The following is a 17,846-nucleotide window of genomic DNA, read 5'->3' on the forward strand; positions in this document are numbered from 1 at the left end:
CTCCATGGAGAAGGCAATGACACCCCACTCCAGTACTCTTGCCTGGAAAATCCCATGGATGGAGGAGCCTGGTAGGCTGCAGTCTATGGGGTCACTAAGAGTTGGACACAACTGAGCGACTTCACTTCCACTTTTCACTTTCATGCACTGGAGAAGGAAATGACAACCCACTCCAGTATTCTTGCCTAGAGAATCCCAGGGATGGGGGAGCCTGGTGGGCTGCTGTCTATGGGGTCGCACAGAGTCGGACACGACTGAAGCGACTTAGCAGCAGCAAGCAACCTCCAAGGAGCAGAGACTCAAAAACCACTGCTTACCTATTCAGAATAAGTTTCTTTTCTGCTTTGGTTATAGATTTTCAAAATTAATTCTTGAAATAGGATTTTTTTCCTAAAATTGTTGTTAAAGTTTAATTACATGGGAAATTACTTATATATAATTTGGTTGTAACTGTAATTTAGAACATCACAGGTTTTTGTCAGTGTACAATATCAAGGGAAGCTTTTAAAAGAAGAGACCACATCTAAGTGAGAAATAATTCATAAAGGGTCTGACAGAGGCAGTTCGTTATTTTTAAATTAACTCCTTCTATAGGCACAGAATTGTTGAAATATTTCTCTTGGTATTAAATTTCTAAGTTGCTTCCTTACAATGTTTAGAAAGTGGTTTTCCACATACTTCAGGGACATGACATATTCCCATTTGTAACAGTGGCTCACTACAGCAGTTACTTTCATCAGTGGCCAGGTAGAAAGAAATGATGGCCATAGCAGAGTACCAGGAATATGTACAGTTGGCAGTATCTCCCACCCCTTGTCTTGACATGTCTCTGTGTGAGTTGTCCTCTCTTACCTCCAAAATTATAGGTCAGTTTGTTGTTTATAGTACTGTCCCAGGGGCTGTAAGTCCTGCTCCTTACATACATCTTTAATCTACATTAAGGCAGTCCTCATGGCTTCCAAGTATTTCTTTCTCTAGACTAGAGAGCACCAGGTCTTCTGAGATGAGAATTACTTTTCCAGATTCCTTTCATACCACATGACTTTGATTCTTATATAGCTTTCTGAGATGCAGATTCAAATCAAAAGGACTCCTAGTCAGCTTTACTGCCTTGTGTGTGTGTTAGTCTCTGTCGTATCTGACTCTTTGCAACCCCATGGACTATAGCCCACCAGGCTCCTTTGTCCATGAGATTCTCCAAGCAAGAATACTGGAGTGGGTTGTCATTTCCTTCTCCATTACTGCTTTAGCCATAGATTACTGTTGATTCCTGCTGTAGGAACTTGGATTCTTTAGTTCCTGTCATACCCTTTCCCCTACACCCACCTCCAGAAACATGGCCCATACACTGAAGGGCCACCTCAGTGTATTTACATGTGGTAGCATAAAGAGCAGATGAAGAAATAAGAAAGGCCCAATGGGGTGGCTGCCAGAAATCAAAGCTTTGATGAGCTGCCTTAGTCTTTTAATAATGCGAATTCCACATCCTGATATTCTTATATCTCAGGAATTTCACCACGAAATAGTCTTGAAGTCTTAACCCCTGAAGTTCCTGGTGAGAGAGACCGTGGAAACTGCATCACATCCTTACAGCTGCACCCAAAAGGCTGGGCCACTCTTCTTCGGTGCTCAAGCAACACTGATGACCAGGAGGTATGGGGCAGCAGCGCGGCACCTTCAGCGGGGCTGACTGAACAAACTGCCATCGCCACGTGTGCTCATGGTGTCTGTGTCCCTTCAAGAGCCTTCTTCCTCCGCTCTGGCCTGGGTTTGGCGAGTGGGAGATACTTGAAACCAGTCATCAGCTCAGATTAAGCCCAGTTTAATTCTTGCCTCCTTCATCTCATTGTAAAAAACCTCTTACATAGTAAGCCCAGGACTGAGCTAAGCTGACTAAATGGGAGGTTTTGCTAAGTCAATGGAGTATTATGAGTTTCTCTTTTTACAGTGGAGGGGGCCAGGGTTTAAACGCTGGTCAGGGAACTAGACCCTACATACCACAACTAATATCCTGCATACTGTAACTAAGATGCAGCACAGACAAAAACCAAACAAACAAAAAAGCTTTGGTAAAGGAAGGGATTGAACTGATAACTAGGGGGAAAGGTCTTGTATGACCTTATGATCCTCTTTACTCTGGAAAGCTAGTGTCTTCCAAGAATCTCACTAGCTCCAAAAGCCACAGCTGACAGGAGAGAAGAGTCTTCAAAGTGTGTAGAAGGAGAGGTAGTCTAGGGCTTAGATATCTTAACCCTAAAATATCAAGATTGTTGTTACTGTCAGGTGAATTATTACTTTAGAAGTCACAGTGGCCTTGGGGAATAAAATGCTTCAAAGTGTCACAGTATAGCAATAACCTTGATATGAATGTAGATAAGACAGTGTGGGGCCTACAGATTTTGTTACTTGGGAGAGGGGTAGCATTCATCTGGATGTTTTCTTGCAGCAGGGATGTAGTTGTGGCATTCTGTTGAGCCTTTGGGGGAAAGAAAGATTATCTGTAGCACTGTAACTGTTTTTGAATTAATTTTAGTTGAAGTATAGTTGCTGTACTGCATTATATAAGTTACAGCTGACTACAGTTATTCACAATTTTTAAAGATTATACTCCATTTACGAGGCTCTGTAACTTTGATTTCTCTCTCTTCCCTCCCTCTAGTGGACTTGTGTCTATGAATTCCAAGAAGGAGCACCCGTGAGGCCAGTAGCACCTCGCTGTTCTCTGCGCCTGACTCATTACATTGAAGAAGCCAATGTCGGCAGGGGTTATATTAAAGAACTTTGCTTCAGCCCTGATGGGCGAATGATTTCGTCCCCACATGGATATGGGATTCGCTTGTTGGGGTTTGACAAACAGTGCAGTGAGCTTATTGACTGTTTGCCCAAAGAAGCCAGTCCCCTGCGGGTGATCCGTTCTCTGTACTCTCACAATGATGTGGTACTGACGACAAAGTTCTCTCCAACACATTGTCAGATCGCCTCTGGGTGCCTTAGTGGACGGGTTTCTTTGTATCAGCCAAAGTTTTAGGCACAATTTAACGTCAAATAAGGAACTCTACCGGTGTTCGACTTCTATATACTTCAATTTAGGTGAAGTATTTTCTTTTTAGAAGATCTTAAAAGTTTGGGTCAAGATCCTGGTTCTTATGGGTCCACAGACATACCTGTGACCTGAGTACTTGATCATCCAGCATCACGAGGCATCGCCAAGTTAGACTCCAGGCAGCAACATCTTTTGCAGCATTCCTCCGCTCCTGCTGACCTGTGCCACTACACTCCAGCTCTGCTCGTAGCTTTATCAGGTCTCTTTCTTTTAATTCTCTTTTCTGTTTTTGATTTTGGTGTGAATTTTGTGGATATTTGGCAGGAGTTTTGGTTGGATTAGGAGAAACTTGTGATGCTAGTATTGAATAAAACCGGGAAGTCTGATGTTGGCATACTGGTTGCTAAAAAGAAATTTCATCTTCACTTATCAGTATTCTTGGCCTTTTAAATTTGTTGTTAGTTTCTCTATAATGAGCACAGATGGTGGCATTATCCTTACAACTGTTACAGTCTTGCAGCAAAATGTCTTTTAGGTTTCCTGTCAAAATTATATATTTCACCATGAGAGGAATTTTGTTGTGAAATTCTAGAAAAAACATTATCACCTCTCTTTGTAACTTACTGTATTTGTATGAATTTTTAAGTCTACAGCATATGTCCTTAGTTGATATTTTGTTCGTCAACAGCATTAGAAAAGAGAGGAAGAAATGGGCTTGGGTCATTTCTATTGTATGAAGAGGATTTATTTATTATATTAGTATACTGTCTGTCTGTCACAGAGTGATGAGAACAATGTAGCTTAGATTTTGTTTCCTCCACCAGATTATTTGAATCACACAGAGTGACAGGTGGAGGGAAAACTGAGAGTAAAGAGAGTTGTGTTTTTCTCATTTTCCTTGAGTTCAACTCTTACTATTAATGAAGAGAGAACTTCCGTTTGTTTTCAAGCTGTTGTCATGACTGTGACAGTCAGTGACTTGGTTGTCAAGACCTTTTGTTGTGTTTTGTTATGGAACACAGCAAGTAAAAAAGCATCATGCAGGGGCCAGGCATAAGGCTGACTACTCTGCTGATGCAGGCAGCTTTCTTCTAGTCTTCTCTGCTTTGAATTGGATTGTCTTTAGAGGAGATTTTGCCAGAGATTAGAGTAATTTGAGCCACATGCTAGTTTTTTCCCTCTTAGAACATATTCTCTTAGGCCAATGGTTCTCAGACATTTAGGGTGCATTATAATCATTGATGTGAAAGTTTCTCAGTCGTGTCCAACTCTTTGTGACCCCAATGGACTACTTCATGGAATTCTCCAGGCCAGAATACTGGAGTGGGTAGCCTTTCCCTTCTCCAATAATCATTGAGGAGCTTGTGAAAAATAGAGAAATCTGACCCTCACCTTAGGAGGTTCTGATTCAGCCTGGGAGAGGACAGGAATCTGTATTTTTAACAGTAACCCCAAATAATTTATATTCAGATGGTTCCTAGATCACGGCTTGAAACATTACTACCTTAAACATCAGTAAATATTTCTGTACCCATCCGGTGCTTACCACAACTCCCAGAAGGTGTTTTGATAATTTAAAAAATAAGCAAATGAAAGCAATTTTAGAGGTCTTAAAATGGACACAATCTCATTATTTGATGAATGTAGAAGTTAAGTGACTTGGCTAAGGTCATCCTGCAAAATTAGTGGCAGAGCCAGGACTTGAATTCAGGTCTCTCCTCCATTCCTTGCTCAGGGCAATTTCAACTGTATTATGCTGGCTGTTAAAGATTTATAAACAGTTTTTTTTGTCTTTAAGTTGTATTACTGTGGATACTCTTAAACTGGCCAATAGATTGAAAAAGAAAGGCATGACAGTATTGATGCTGAGAATTCTAGCGATAAGGAGAAACTGTTTTAAATCTTACAGAAATATTTAAGCAACCCAAATGAATGAATAAAAATGACATTTTTTGTAGAATCTACCAGACAGCCATTTACACACATAGAGGTTACATCTCACTTAGATAATGTTGGCTCTAGGACAAATTTTAAAAATTAGATCTTTTTTTTTACCATGGTTGTTAAAATAAAAATTGTAAATTTTTTTAGTCATCATAAAAACACAGTGAAAAACAAGTGTGCCGTAAACTTTTAAAAAAATACATATTTAAAAGAAAATAAAGTTTTGGAGACAAAAATACCTAATGCTGATAGTAAAAATAAGCTACTAAGTACAGTGGTTATAAGAAATTTCTATATATCGCATCTCCTTTGGAGAGCACTCCATGCTGGGCCCAAATGTTGCCCAACTCTAAATTTCAGTACATGATTCTTAAATCACCATAGAATATCTATCATATGTCAAATAATGTACATACTTTACTACTAACCTTCACAAAAACTGCAAGGTAGGTGATGTGAGCACCAATTTACTGTGGAGGAAATGGAGACTTAGGTTAAATGATTTGCCCTGAGCACAGAGCTGACATGTATTGGATTTCAAACCCAGTGTCTTAGTTCCCAGCCTGTGCTTCCTACCCAACCATTTACCCTTTAGTTTGTAAAGGATGGTGAACTGGCCTATTAATTTATCTATTTAACACCCTCTGGAAGTCCTTAATTAACAGAGCTGGCTTATCTTCTTTACTATGCAAAAGAACATTTACAAGATTGACAATTTCCATTAGAATTAGTGCCATAAACTGCAGGGTGTACATACAGTCCATACCTAACTAAAAACCCTCAAGTAGGATAAATAACTATAAAGAAAAATGGAGGATTAATAGCCTTGTACAGAGTCACACAGATGAGAATGAAAAATTAATAGCCAGCAAACTCAGTAAAATTTTTGTCTTCTCTGAGGTATAGAAGGAAAGTGAAGTCACTCAGTCGTGTCCTACTCTTTGCGACCCCATGGACTATAGCCTACCAGGTTCCTCCGTCCATGGGATTTTCCGGGCAAGAGTACTAGAGTGGGTTGCCACTTCCTTCTCCAGGGGATCTTCCTGACCCAGGGATCAAACCTGGATCTTCCACACTGCAGGCAGATGCTTTACCTTCTGAGCCACCGGGGAAGCCCCCTCTGAGGCATGATCATGATCAAAAAGCCATCTTAATTTTAAGAAATTAAAGGGCATCAGAAATGCTATACTATTAATATTGGGGGAGATTACACTTAAAATTTTGAAGTCCCATTTCACTTATAGTATAAAGTCTAATCTGGTGTTTTTAACTCAAAATTTTTATTTTTATTCATAATTGGTAAATGTATTATAATTGATAAGTAGTATAATTGTTGGTAAGTATAAATTATACTTCTGTTTTTAAAAGCTTTCTGCATAGTATATTTATGGCAAAGCTATGTTGAATGACTTTAAGAACATCAGCTCCACAGTAGTTCTTTACTTTCAATTGTGAAAATGAAATGGCTGATGCAGAAGAGACCTGTATTTTAATCTTTTGAAAATGTCTGTGGTCTTTTTTTCTCAGAAGCCCAAAGAGCATGTGTATTTTGTTGTTTCGCCTTGTTACATCCCTGAAGAGAGGCTATACCAAAAACTTTAGGAAAGCATGGAAAAGGTCAATCACCTGTTCCCCACTCCTATATCTAGAACCAGGATCACATCACATCATTGTTAAAGCTGTTTTCTAGAAAGTGCAATATAGGAAAAACACTCAGAGAATCTTTTAGGAGCCTAGTGTTTCCCATACTAGAATATATGGTCTTGGCATCCATAAGTATCTGTTAAGCTTGTGTTTAACAGGATAAATAGTCTGATAACTTACTGATGACAATCATCTCCATTTAATAACCAGCAGTCATTGAGAGCTATGAAAATTCACTCAGTAACACCATGTGGGTTATGAAGAAAAGCATATATATTAATTTTGGGATAAATAATGCATATCTCTTTAAGTGCCAAAATTTAAAACCTGTAATTATTTTTGATGCAAGTCTTTCAGATATGTCAGTATACCTTACCTGCCTTCTTCTTAAACAGCATGCTCAGTATAATTCACTTTTTCATGATGAAAAGTAAGTTATATTCATGTGTTATTACAAATATCTAATGAGCTCTGATGTATGTAAAATACTTCATAAATTGTAAAGGGCTATAACAAATTGGTATTATAAAGTGATTCCCTCAGCCCCAAGGTATATATAATCATTTGCCTCAGATTGCTGGTGTGTTTTTTTAATTTAAAAAATTTTATGTCTGCTAAGCAGTTTGTTTTGCTTATATAGTGGTTTCCTACTACACTTATCAATACACCTGCTTCTAACAGGCTCCCCACTTCCTTCTAATATGCTTTGTTCATCTGTTACGCGCTGGGAGGTGAGATAACCAAGTCTGCTTAGTGTTTAAAGAGCTGGATGAGCTCTGGGTACACAATATATGAGAGAGTTGTTTTGGTTGCTCACCACCTTCCTGACAGTTTCACAACAACCTTCTGAAGTTCCCAGTTAAAGCCCAAGCTAGTGATTTTCTTCAGTTGCCACTAAGTAAAATACTATAAAAGCTAAGGATGCTGCTATATTAAGGAAAGCAATATACCAAAGTACAGGGAAGGAAAAACAAAGGCTCTGTATTTGCACAGGGGTCTTTCATGCTTTGAAGAAAAAAGGAGTGCAGAGTGAAAAAATAAAAATCCAGGTAGACTTAAGAGTATTCTTGATGCCATTAAATTTTGTCGATAACTATTAAAATATATGGTTATCACATTGTACAAAGTTTAATCTCAGTGCAAAATGAGATTGTACTGAAATTTATAACCTAAACACAATTCTGAAGAATTTCTCCCATTCAAATGATACAAAATTATTATCAACAAGAAAGTCTTAAGTTTACCTGTGTGCTTTTCTAGTTGTAAATGAATTAATGATGGAAAAATGGATTTTATTAATGGATTTTATCAAAAGCTCCAAGGAATATATCTCCCATGCACATACTCTCCTCTGTGTATGTGTATATAAATGTCACTATAAATGAAAATGCCAGAGATAATAAAATAACTTTTAAAGTTTAAATCTGGTCCAAAATACTTACAAAAGAATTTTCAGCTTTCCTGAGTTTTTTCCCTTATTTAGATTTCGGTTTTTACATAAAGGTTGAATATTTGAATTTTCTTTTAAATTTCACTGCATCTTCTATTTCCTAACCATGCTTTCTGAAAATCTTAGATTTAACACTTTCAGGAAATTTAGATTGTCCCAGATAATATGCCAAACACCACAAAGTTTTCTCACTAGATTCTTACACCAAACTGTAAGCTCCTTGAGGGCAGGGACTTTTTATTCCCAGTGCCCAGCAGGATTAATCAAATAAATTGAATGTTGGATGAATCAAATTCACCATATGTGTCCTCAAGTTCCCATGAAGCCAGAATTTTGATGTGTAAATTATTCAGTACTACAGAAGTCCATCATTTATTATAATGAACAGACTATTCATTGGAGTAAGGTTTTTTCCTGACAGTAGGTCAGAAAAACCAAGCATTTCTCATTGTTCTGGAAAATTGCAAGATTCAGTTTTTCACTCAACAAACATGTGACTCCCTACAAGATGCCTAGTCCAGCTCAAGGGACAAAGATAAGTAAGGTTTTGGTATTCCATAACTGCAGGTGACACAGACTTAGAACCAGGGCTGGCTTCATGGGTATGTGACCTATGCAGTCACAAGGGCCCTTTACTAAGAAAAGCCTCATGCTTAGTTTATTGCTCTGCTGAAGCAATCTTGACATTCTTAATTTTTTGAACACGGGGCCTGCATTTTTATTTTGCACTGGGCTCACAAATTATGTAGCTGGTCCTGCTTGGATAGTATCATTTTGACCTAGTGAAAACAATTAAGCATTAGAGTACCTTTTATCTACCTTCTAGTAAAGATATTCACATTCATTGAAAACTAGTCATAAAATAATTAAGTAACTTCACAAATCTAAAATTGAAATAAAACTTCCTTCTTCCCACAAAGTTTCTTAACAGATCACTGTTATTCATTTCAGAATTAGAAAAGCTTTCTATAAACCTATTAATAGGTTTTTACCCTTTCTGAGTTTTCAAATGGATGGTAGAATTGTAGGTGAACTTATCTACATACATAGCTACATACAATTTTAAGGTTTTTAATGTTTTATTAATATATGCATTGAATAGTTAAGTCTACCTCATAATGTGCTTTAAAAAAATAAATGCTACTTTGAAACATCTGACACACCTTTTGTGTGTCTTTTAACGTATTTAAAAGATTGATAGCAAACTTGGATTTAGTATTAGTTTGAAAACTTTTGTTTACATTTTGTTGTTCATTTTTAGACCAGAATCAACCATAAGGCTATGACCGAGGCAGTGGTGCTTCCTGTTAGTGGTATTCTAAACTTTTTTGATCATGTAACTCCTAACAGAAAAAGTTAAGAGAAGACACTCTAAATTTTGGTTATTTACAAATTATATACATTATACTCATCTATTATTACATACATCATAAAACATGTATAAAGGAAACTTTAGAAGGATTAGTTCAGTTCAGTTCAGTCGCTCAGTCGTGTCTGACTCTTTGGGACCCCATGAATCGCAGCACACCAGGCCTCCCTGTCCATCACCAACTCCCGGAGTTCACTCAGACTCACGTCCATCGAGTTGGTGATGCCATCCAGCCATCTCATCCTCTGTCATCCCCTTCTCCTCCTGCCCCCAATCCTTCCCAGCATCAGGGTCTTTTCCAATGAGTCAACTCTTTGCATGAGGTGGCCAAAGTATTGGAGTTTCAGCTTCAAAAAAATCAAAGTTCTACATTACCTCCTGCACTTTCATGGTTCACCTTGTCTTTGCACTGGTATATGCACCCTTCACTTTTGTGAAGGCTGTTATTGTAAAACACAGAACTGGCATTTTACACATTTTACATTTATTAAGATCTGAATCATTCACATCTGTTCACTAAAGTTCTGCCCATTTACAAGTTTATTCAATATGAATGTGTCATTTCATAATTTATTTACTCAGTGAAAATTATACCAATAGGAAACATAGTTGATAATATTTTGTCAAGCTGTATACAGTCATTAGTTCTCGTACAAATTTAGAACGTTTATTTTTCACACTGCTCCCTAGAATGACATCTTGTATTATTTAATAGTGTGATTGACAGTTCAGTTTGCCATTTTAAATTTTCTAGAAAAATGACAATCCTACTCGGGATGCTAACTTTTGGTAAGTCATTGAAAAGGAAAACAGAGCAAATCTCTTTCAGTTCAGCTTATTTTGAGAAATTAATCATTCTTTAGATAATTTAACCATAGCATTAATGATCACTATTTCAGTTATTCCTGAAATATGACTGATACAGATTTAAATATAATTTAAATAGAGATTTGGCATTCATTAATACTAAAGAACTATTTATATTCATTTCCTATTACTGATATAACAAGTTTCCAAAAACTTAATGGTTAAGAAATTTCCTTCTAGGCCCTTCCCTTCCGGCAAAGAACATGAAAAGCGGTGCAGGCATTAGTATCGCAAGGAGGGCTTGTTAAAAGATTGCTAGGCTGACACCCAAGGATGTTGACTTCACAGGTCTGCGGTGGGAGCCCCTATTTTATATTTCTAGCCAGTTCCCTGTTGATGCTGTAGATCCGGGACTACAGTTTGAGAACCAGGGATATAGAAAATGTAGTTCAGGTTTAGTTTTTTCATGTATGACAGTTCCATGAATCTCTGTGAAGATAAAAGAAAGCCAGTTTGGAGAATATCTTAAGTTTGGAGGTTGAGAGGGATAACCATGCTTCCCGTTAGCTACAGCGTCCTCTTTCAGCAAGAGCTAGAGCTAAGACTTCCCTTTTTTCAAACGGTGTTTACATTACTGAGCAGTTAATTATGCTAAGATCATCTTATCTTCTCAGGAACAGACCTGGTGCTATGTGACCTATCTTCTAACTACATGAGAGGAGTCACTACAGAAACACAGGCAGCTCCAAACAGCTTAAACAGCTGTGGGCAGGATAACAGTTCAGAGCAGGGGTGGGAGCTCTAACCAGAGTACAGGCCACCCGGAACAGCTTTTAAACTCTTTTTGGCGGGTAGGGGATGGATGGCTGTTTCTTTTGAAAGCTATTTAAATTATGGGTACATGAACCTGCTCTGTTTACATCAACTTGCAAAAGCCCATCACTATAAAAGATTAGTTTTGGGTAAAATGAAGAATCCAAATTTTGTTCTAAAACGATTACTTTCTTAAATACAAAGTGTCTGATCTGTTCTGAGCTATTACCTTAGAGCTATTACCTTAGAGATTTTGTGTGTGTATACAATAAACATTTGTACAAAAGAACAACTTCATGGCCTTTATTAAAAGTTGCAGAGTACTGGCAGGAAAACCATGATGCCCACCTACCTTGGTCACTTCAGGTGTGAGTAAACTGCTCACTTTTGGGGTAGTCTTAAGGAAAACATCAGCTTATTAGCATCAGCTTAATCACCAACTCTGTCCCAGTCTGGCATGTGTTCTGGGCTTGAGGAGAGGGAGCTGGTGGCCACCACATCATTAGTAGGACTAGTGGGAAGGCTAGGTTAGTAATATGCCATAGGCTTGTGTTCCCCTCCAGCAGGTATTTCTATGTGGTGTCCTGACTTCACGGCAATCTAAGAATTAGTAGTATACTGAAAGAACTGAGTCGAGTCTTTCAGTATGTACTGATATCAAATACTGTGATAACACCCTAATGATTTTTCTTAACATTTTATTATGAGATGTTCAAAACATACAGGAAGGTTGGAAGAATTTTACAGGGAATATATGTTTACCAAGACTCAACTGTCAACACTTTACTAAGCTTGTTATATCAGTTATCCAATAGTTATCCACCTATCAATCCATCTTCATTTTTGATGTATTTTCATGAATGAATTGCAGTTATCTACACCCATCCTTCTAAAACTCCTCGGCAATACATAACTAAAGTTCAGTCTTTTTCTTTTGTTGTAAAATTTCCATACAGTGAAGTGCACAAATATTAATGGTACTTTTGCTAAATAAGTGTAGGCAAATGCATACACCTATATAACCCACACCCCTATTCAAAATATTTACCATCACCTTAGAAAGTTCCCACATGTCCCTTCCCAGAGACCACCACTTTTTTTCCCTACCAGATTTCCCTGTTCTAGAACTTCATATAAATGGACTCAGACATTATATATTCCCCATGATAATTTTTAAAAGACAAATTCCTAAGAAATTCAAAGTGTCTCTGAAACAGGGAGAATAGTGATACAGACAACATCTGGGATCAGATTCTAATGCATTCACTGTGATACAGAGATCAGACATAATCTCTGCCCTCAAGGAGTTCACACTGTTTTGAGGGGATACATCCTGGTCAGAGTCCTGGAGTTGAGACAGTCATCATGTGCCACAGAAGGAGGCACTGTGCTAATACAGTCTGGGAACCAGTAGGGAATCAAGGGAAATTTAACGTTGTTGACTCATTGGAAAAGACCCTGATGCTGGGAGGGATGGGGGGCAGGAGAAGGGGACGACAGAGGATGAGATGGCAGGATGGCATCACGGACTCGATGGACGTGAATCCGAGTGAACTCCGGGAGTTGGTGATGGACAGGGAGGCCTGGCGTGCTGCGATTCATGGGGTCACAAAGAGTCGGACACGACTGAGCGACTGAACTTACCTAGGAACTTGTCTCAAGGCAAGAACTTGTCTCTGTATTATCTGCAATTCTAGAATCTTGTAACTCAAAATGATTTGTCCTTAAAAGGGCAGTTTTACAGCTGAGATGTCAGGCATTCTGCCAAAGAAACTATAAAAGTTACAAACTGATACTGGGGTTACTGTTTTCTCTAGTTTGAATTGATATAAACTCAGATGCTGTATTCAGCATTGCTTTCAAATGTAAAAACACCATGCTTTTCTGTTCCTGGACCACAAGTGGCAGAAGTTTTGAAGGGCTCCAAACAGCAACAGCAAAGCTTTAAATCTTACTGGATTTTGCCTTAGCTTTCTCAAGGTTTATCATACCCATTATATCTCCAAGTTTAGGTCCTCACTTCCTAACTCATTTTCTCTCATTACCTTCAAATTTTACACACAAATTACAAATGAAAGGTACCTGGATCCCTTATATACCAACTTTCCCCTATGGCTGTTTTCTAGTGGGGAAATATGAGGAGGGGAGCCTAAGAAAATGTGATGGTATTGAAATTTGATTAATCACTCTTTTTCCAGCAAAGTATGACAGGGATAAGCAAAGTTTGGAAGCTTCTTTTATCCAAAGGGAAAGGAGAAAGCTATACACCAGGAGCCACCTATTGCTACAGATATGATGACCCTTGAAAGAAATTAGTTTCTTTTTCCTATCATTTGAAAGAAAAAGTTAGCTAGCATCTCAGTGTAACTAAATGCATTCCCCTTTTTTGGTGTACTGTGTCAGGAGCAAGTCACTGCTGACTAATGACTGATGAGAGCTTGAACTGAATGTTGATGGTAAAAGGAAGAGCAACTACTGAGGTGGTCTGCTTTAAACAAGTCATGGCACTTCTATAGTAACAAAGCAGCCGTCAATGACAAACTAATTTTAAGGAATACTTTCTTCTTGCCCTTCTCAGTCAGCTTGACTCAGCTGAGTTCCACAATTCACAAACAGCTGCAAGAACAGAAAAATGAAGTGCCTGTACACTGGAATCCTGACTCAAGCAGACTTGTCTCATTGGCTGGATAGAGTAAAGGATAGCAGAATGTATAACTGAATTATTTTCCTATACACCTGAAACACAATACTGGAAATCGACTATACTCATATATAAAAAAGAATTAAAAGGATAACTAAGCATTAAAGGTAAAGGAGAGGAAAAAATTATCATCATTTAGCACATGTATGTTATAGCCTGAAGGTTCGTGTCCCCCAACCTTGTATGTGGCAGTCTTGACCCCCAATGTGATGGTATTTGGAGGGCAGCCTGAGGAGAGGATTACATTTAGATGAGGTCAAGAGGTTCTCTCTCTGCCATGTGATGACACAGAAGTGTGTACACCAAGAGGCCTCTCATGGGGAACCAAATCTGCCAGCACCTTGATTTTGAACTTTCCAGTGTCTGGAACTGATAAATGTCTGTTGATTAAGCTATTTGTTGTTGTTTAGTTGCCCAGTCATGTCCACCTCTTTTGAGACCACATGAACCCAGGCTCCTCTGTTCATGGGATTCTCCAGGCAAGAATACCGGAGTGGATTGCTATTTCATTCTCCAGGGGATCTTCCCAACCCAGGGATCAAATGCACAACTGCATTGGCAAGAGGATTCTTTACCACTGAGCCACCAGGGAAACCCCTTAAGCCATTTAGTCTATGTTATTTCATTATGGCAGCCCGAGTAGTGTTAAAATGTTTCCAACAACTTCTATGACCCATCAAGAAATGAAAGTCAGACAAGATATTCCAGAATGCTGTGATGCTGAATATTCCATATGTCCCTTCACTCTCTTGATTCTTAAAAGAAGTATTTATCAGACATCTACCAGGTATAAGGCACTGTGCCAGGCACTTGAAACTGGAACACTAGATCAGAGTCTCTGCCTTGTGGAGCTGACATTTGAAAAGCTAAGTAAGTAAAGTTGCTCAGTTATGTCCAACTCTTTGCGACCCCATGAACGGTAGCCTACCAGGCTCCTCTGTCCACTGGATTTTCCAGGCAAGAGTACTGTAGAAGTGGGTTGCCATTTCCTTCTTCAGGGGATCTTCCCGAGCTAGGGATCGAACCCGGGTTCTCCAGCATTGCAGGAAGGTGTTTTCCCGTCTGAGCCACCAGGCTAAGGCATGAAATAATGACAATATAAATAAAATAGGTAAGTGCTATGAAAACAGCACAGGAATATGGTACCACAAGAGTATGTAAGAATGGAATCTGAATTGGTCCGTAAGTGTAAGCTGGCAACCCTGAGGAAGTGACATCTGAGCTGAGATCTGGAGGCAATCAGCAGGACTTACTGAGTGAACCAGTACAGCGGGACTCCGCACGGGCAAGGCTGGGAGACCAGAGAGTACAAAAGTCCCCATTGGCTGGGCAGGGCAGTTTTAGCTGCAGATGACAAGGGAGACAGGGCCTGGATCACTTGATCTAAAAAAAAAAAAATATGAAGAATGGACTGAAGGCAGAGGAGAACCTTGATAGATCCTATTTTATCCATTTCTACTTCAGAATCAGATACAGTCATCTGCAGAAAAAGTTCCCTACTGGAAAATAGATTCTGAAGGAAGTAAGCTGGGATCAGCCTTTGGAGACTGGGAGGTGCTGCAGCTGCAGACCTCCCCAGACCCCCCACCCCACGTCACACTGTGAGAAATGCTCTCTACTCCCCTCACTCTGCAGGCAGTTTACAATGACATTTCATCAGAGGACGTGCTGAACACCCCTTTTATCAATTCTAGAGTTCAGGATATTCACTTTTATGATAAATTTCTTTAAAAATTCTAAAACTGGAATGTTTTAGAATAATTATTAATGTATGGCAACTGCTTCCTCATCTGGTGGTCCCTTATCAAGCAAGCTCAACTATCCCTAGGGTCAGGGAGTGCCTTACAATTTAATGTGTAAACCAACAGTGTAGCTCATATGATTTCAGTCTCCTAACAGAAACAAGCAAAATGAAAAGCAGATATAAAAAGCTCAGAAAGCTCCAATATCCAGACCATTTAGCTTGGGAATAAGCATGACCTGAAGATACATTATTATAATACAAAGTATTAATAAGCTGAATTTACGAAGACAGTTTATATTCAGTAAGGGAAAAGTTTATTTGGAAAAATCCTTAAAAAAAAAAAAATGCTTTGCAGTCAACCTATTTGGAAAAGAAACTTATTCGTAACTTTTCTTGACCAAACAAAATGGATCAATGAAGAACTGTTTTAGCTATAAAGTTATGAGGTGGAGTCACTAAGAGTCAAGGTAGCATGCTAAATGTTCTACCAAGAAAAAGACTAAGAGACTAACCTACTACAAAAAGGAAAGTGCTAATAACCGTAACCCAACCACAAGAGAAGACCAAATAGAAAGGACTTAAAAAAAACAAAAAAACAAAACTTTATTCCAAACAGAAATACCAAAAGAAGCACATTAACTCTGAAACATTTAACAGATTTCATTTAAACTAATATAGTCACAAAACTCAAAATATCAAACAAAACCAGCTTTGTGTGCTTAACCACTTCTAATAATGAAACTTTAAAAAAGGAAACACAGAGACTCCCCGACAATTTGGGAGCCATTTAGGCAAGAATATATTCAGTATTAGGCAAAAAGGGCAGCATTAAAAACTAGAAATCTTCAAATTTAAGGAGAATGCCTATTCAAGTCTTTGATACTCATTTGTAAGCACATGAGAAAACAGATTATTTTCAAAGAATCAAGTCTGAGTGCTTACCCTTTCTTTAAATGTGATCGCCACCGCGCCTTCATTTTGACTGCACACCCTGCACACAACAGTACTTCATCTATACACTGTATAGTCTTGGTCAGTATGACTGGCTTACCGTGAAGGCCTCCAGGACCACTGTCGTCGTTGTCTTAAGGTCTGTATTGCCTTATAACTGAGTATCTCAGTGTTATCAAGCTAGGGAATTTCAGGTCTCCAAAGCTGATTATATATACACAGTTCTGTTTCACTGCACAGTTCACAGTATACAGCAGGTGATTATATGTAATATTGACTGTTGAGACAAAAGCACCGACTATCTCCAACCACAAAAGAAATGAAGACACACTTGCCACCATACAGAGGTTGTGTTTACTCTGTAGTGCAGTCCTGAGGGCTCATACCACTCTACAGGTGTTAAGTATAGAATCTATAACATATTTTTGGTAGCATCAGAATGAAGTGTAGGAGGCAAGACCCGAACTGCCCTGTGCTCTGAGCCGTCTGCACCACATATATAACAGAAAGGCCACTTTTAAAGCTTTTCAGATAAAAGTCATTCGATCACTATTTGCCTTTTCAAAATTATTACCATTCTAATTCACAATGAAGGTAAAAAGAAGTTAGAATCTCTTACTTACTAATAACACATTTTGACTTCTTTTAAATTTCAGACAAAGCTGTTGGCTACCACAAGTTCTGTTGAGTTTTCTGTCAAATTTAAGAAACTACAGGACAACACAAAACCATCCCTGGTAATGTATTTGCAGTTTGGTCTTCAAAAGCTGTAAAAAGTGACAAAGAAATCAATAAAGTGAGTTAAATCCATTAAAAAATATTTATTGTTTTTAAATGCCACATGTTTGAGATAGCAGAAACCAAAGCAGCCTTCCAGTTCTCACTTTACTTCCATTTCACAAAAGTGCTTTAGAATTTAGATTTCTATCACCTACATGGAGTGTATAGGCAAAAGGAAGCCCTGTAGAACTGAACGCCAGTAGAGTCCACCTGCAGGGCCAGGGCGTGACCCCAGGCTGACTCACCCACCACATGCTGAGCACCCAGATATGCCCACGAGCGTGGGACACACAAGAGAATGAGAGGTTCAGGCATCATGGTGCCTTTGCCGCCCATCCCTGAAATTCAGTCTGTTTTAAATCCTGACTCTGTTCCATAGGCCAAAAGATGCTACTCTCATTTATTTCGCATTAAATACTTATTTTCTCAAATCCTTATACCTGTACCTCAGTTTCTAGAATAAACTGCCATTTCCAGCACAACATTCCCAAAGAGCCTCTGTAAAGCTTGGTGAGCTTCATTACCAGTTGGCAAACACTTGATGACAACCCCAATCCTTCACAGCTGGAAGGATGGCGGTCCTGGCCAGCCATCCTGCAC

The 17,846-nt window shown here is 38.7% G+C and overlaps 2 protein-coding genes across 5 annotated transcripts in view; one reads left to right on the top strand and one right to left on the bottom strand.

Moving 5' to 3' along the window:
- The window catches only part of DCAF10 (DDB1 and CUL4 associated factor 10), a 59,302-nt gene extending 51,301 nt beyond the window's left edge, over positions 1-8,001 (top strand). The window contains exons 6-7 of the mRNA XM_040225724.1: positions 1,508-1,653; positions 2,660-8,001. Of these exons, the coding sequence (XP_040081658.1) occupies positions 1,508-1,653; positions 2,660-3,028 (515 nt within the window). The 3' untranslated portion in view covers positions 3,029-8,001. The remainder of the gene's footprint in view (positions 1-1,507; positions 1,654-2,659) is intronic.
- Positions 8,002-16,093: 8,092 nt separating this feature from the next.
- SLC25A51 (solute carrier family 25 member 51) overlaps positions 16,094-17,846 on the bottom strand; it is an 18,905-nt gene continuing 17,152 nt past the window's right edge. For all 4 annotated transcript variants that reach the window (XM_040225762.1, XM_040225959.1, XM_040225807.1 and 1 more), the window contains one exon: positions 16,094-17,846. This exon is cut by the window's right edge and continues 2,728 nt beyond it. The gene's annotated coding sequence lies outside the window, so the exon portion shown is untranslated.

This window comes from Oryx dammah, unplaced genomic scaffold (genome assembly GCF_014754425.2).
Source record: "Oryx dammah isolate SB20612 unplaced genomic scaffold, SCBI_Odam_1.1 HiC_scaffold_1, whole genome shotgun sequence".
Classification (NCBI taxonomy): Eukaryota; Metazoa; Chordata; class Mammalia; order Artiodactyla; family Bovidae; genus Oryx; species Oryx dammah.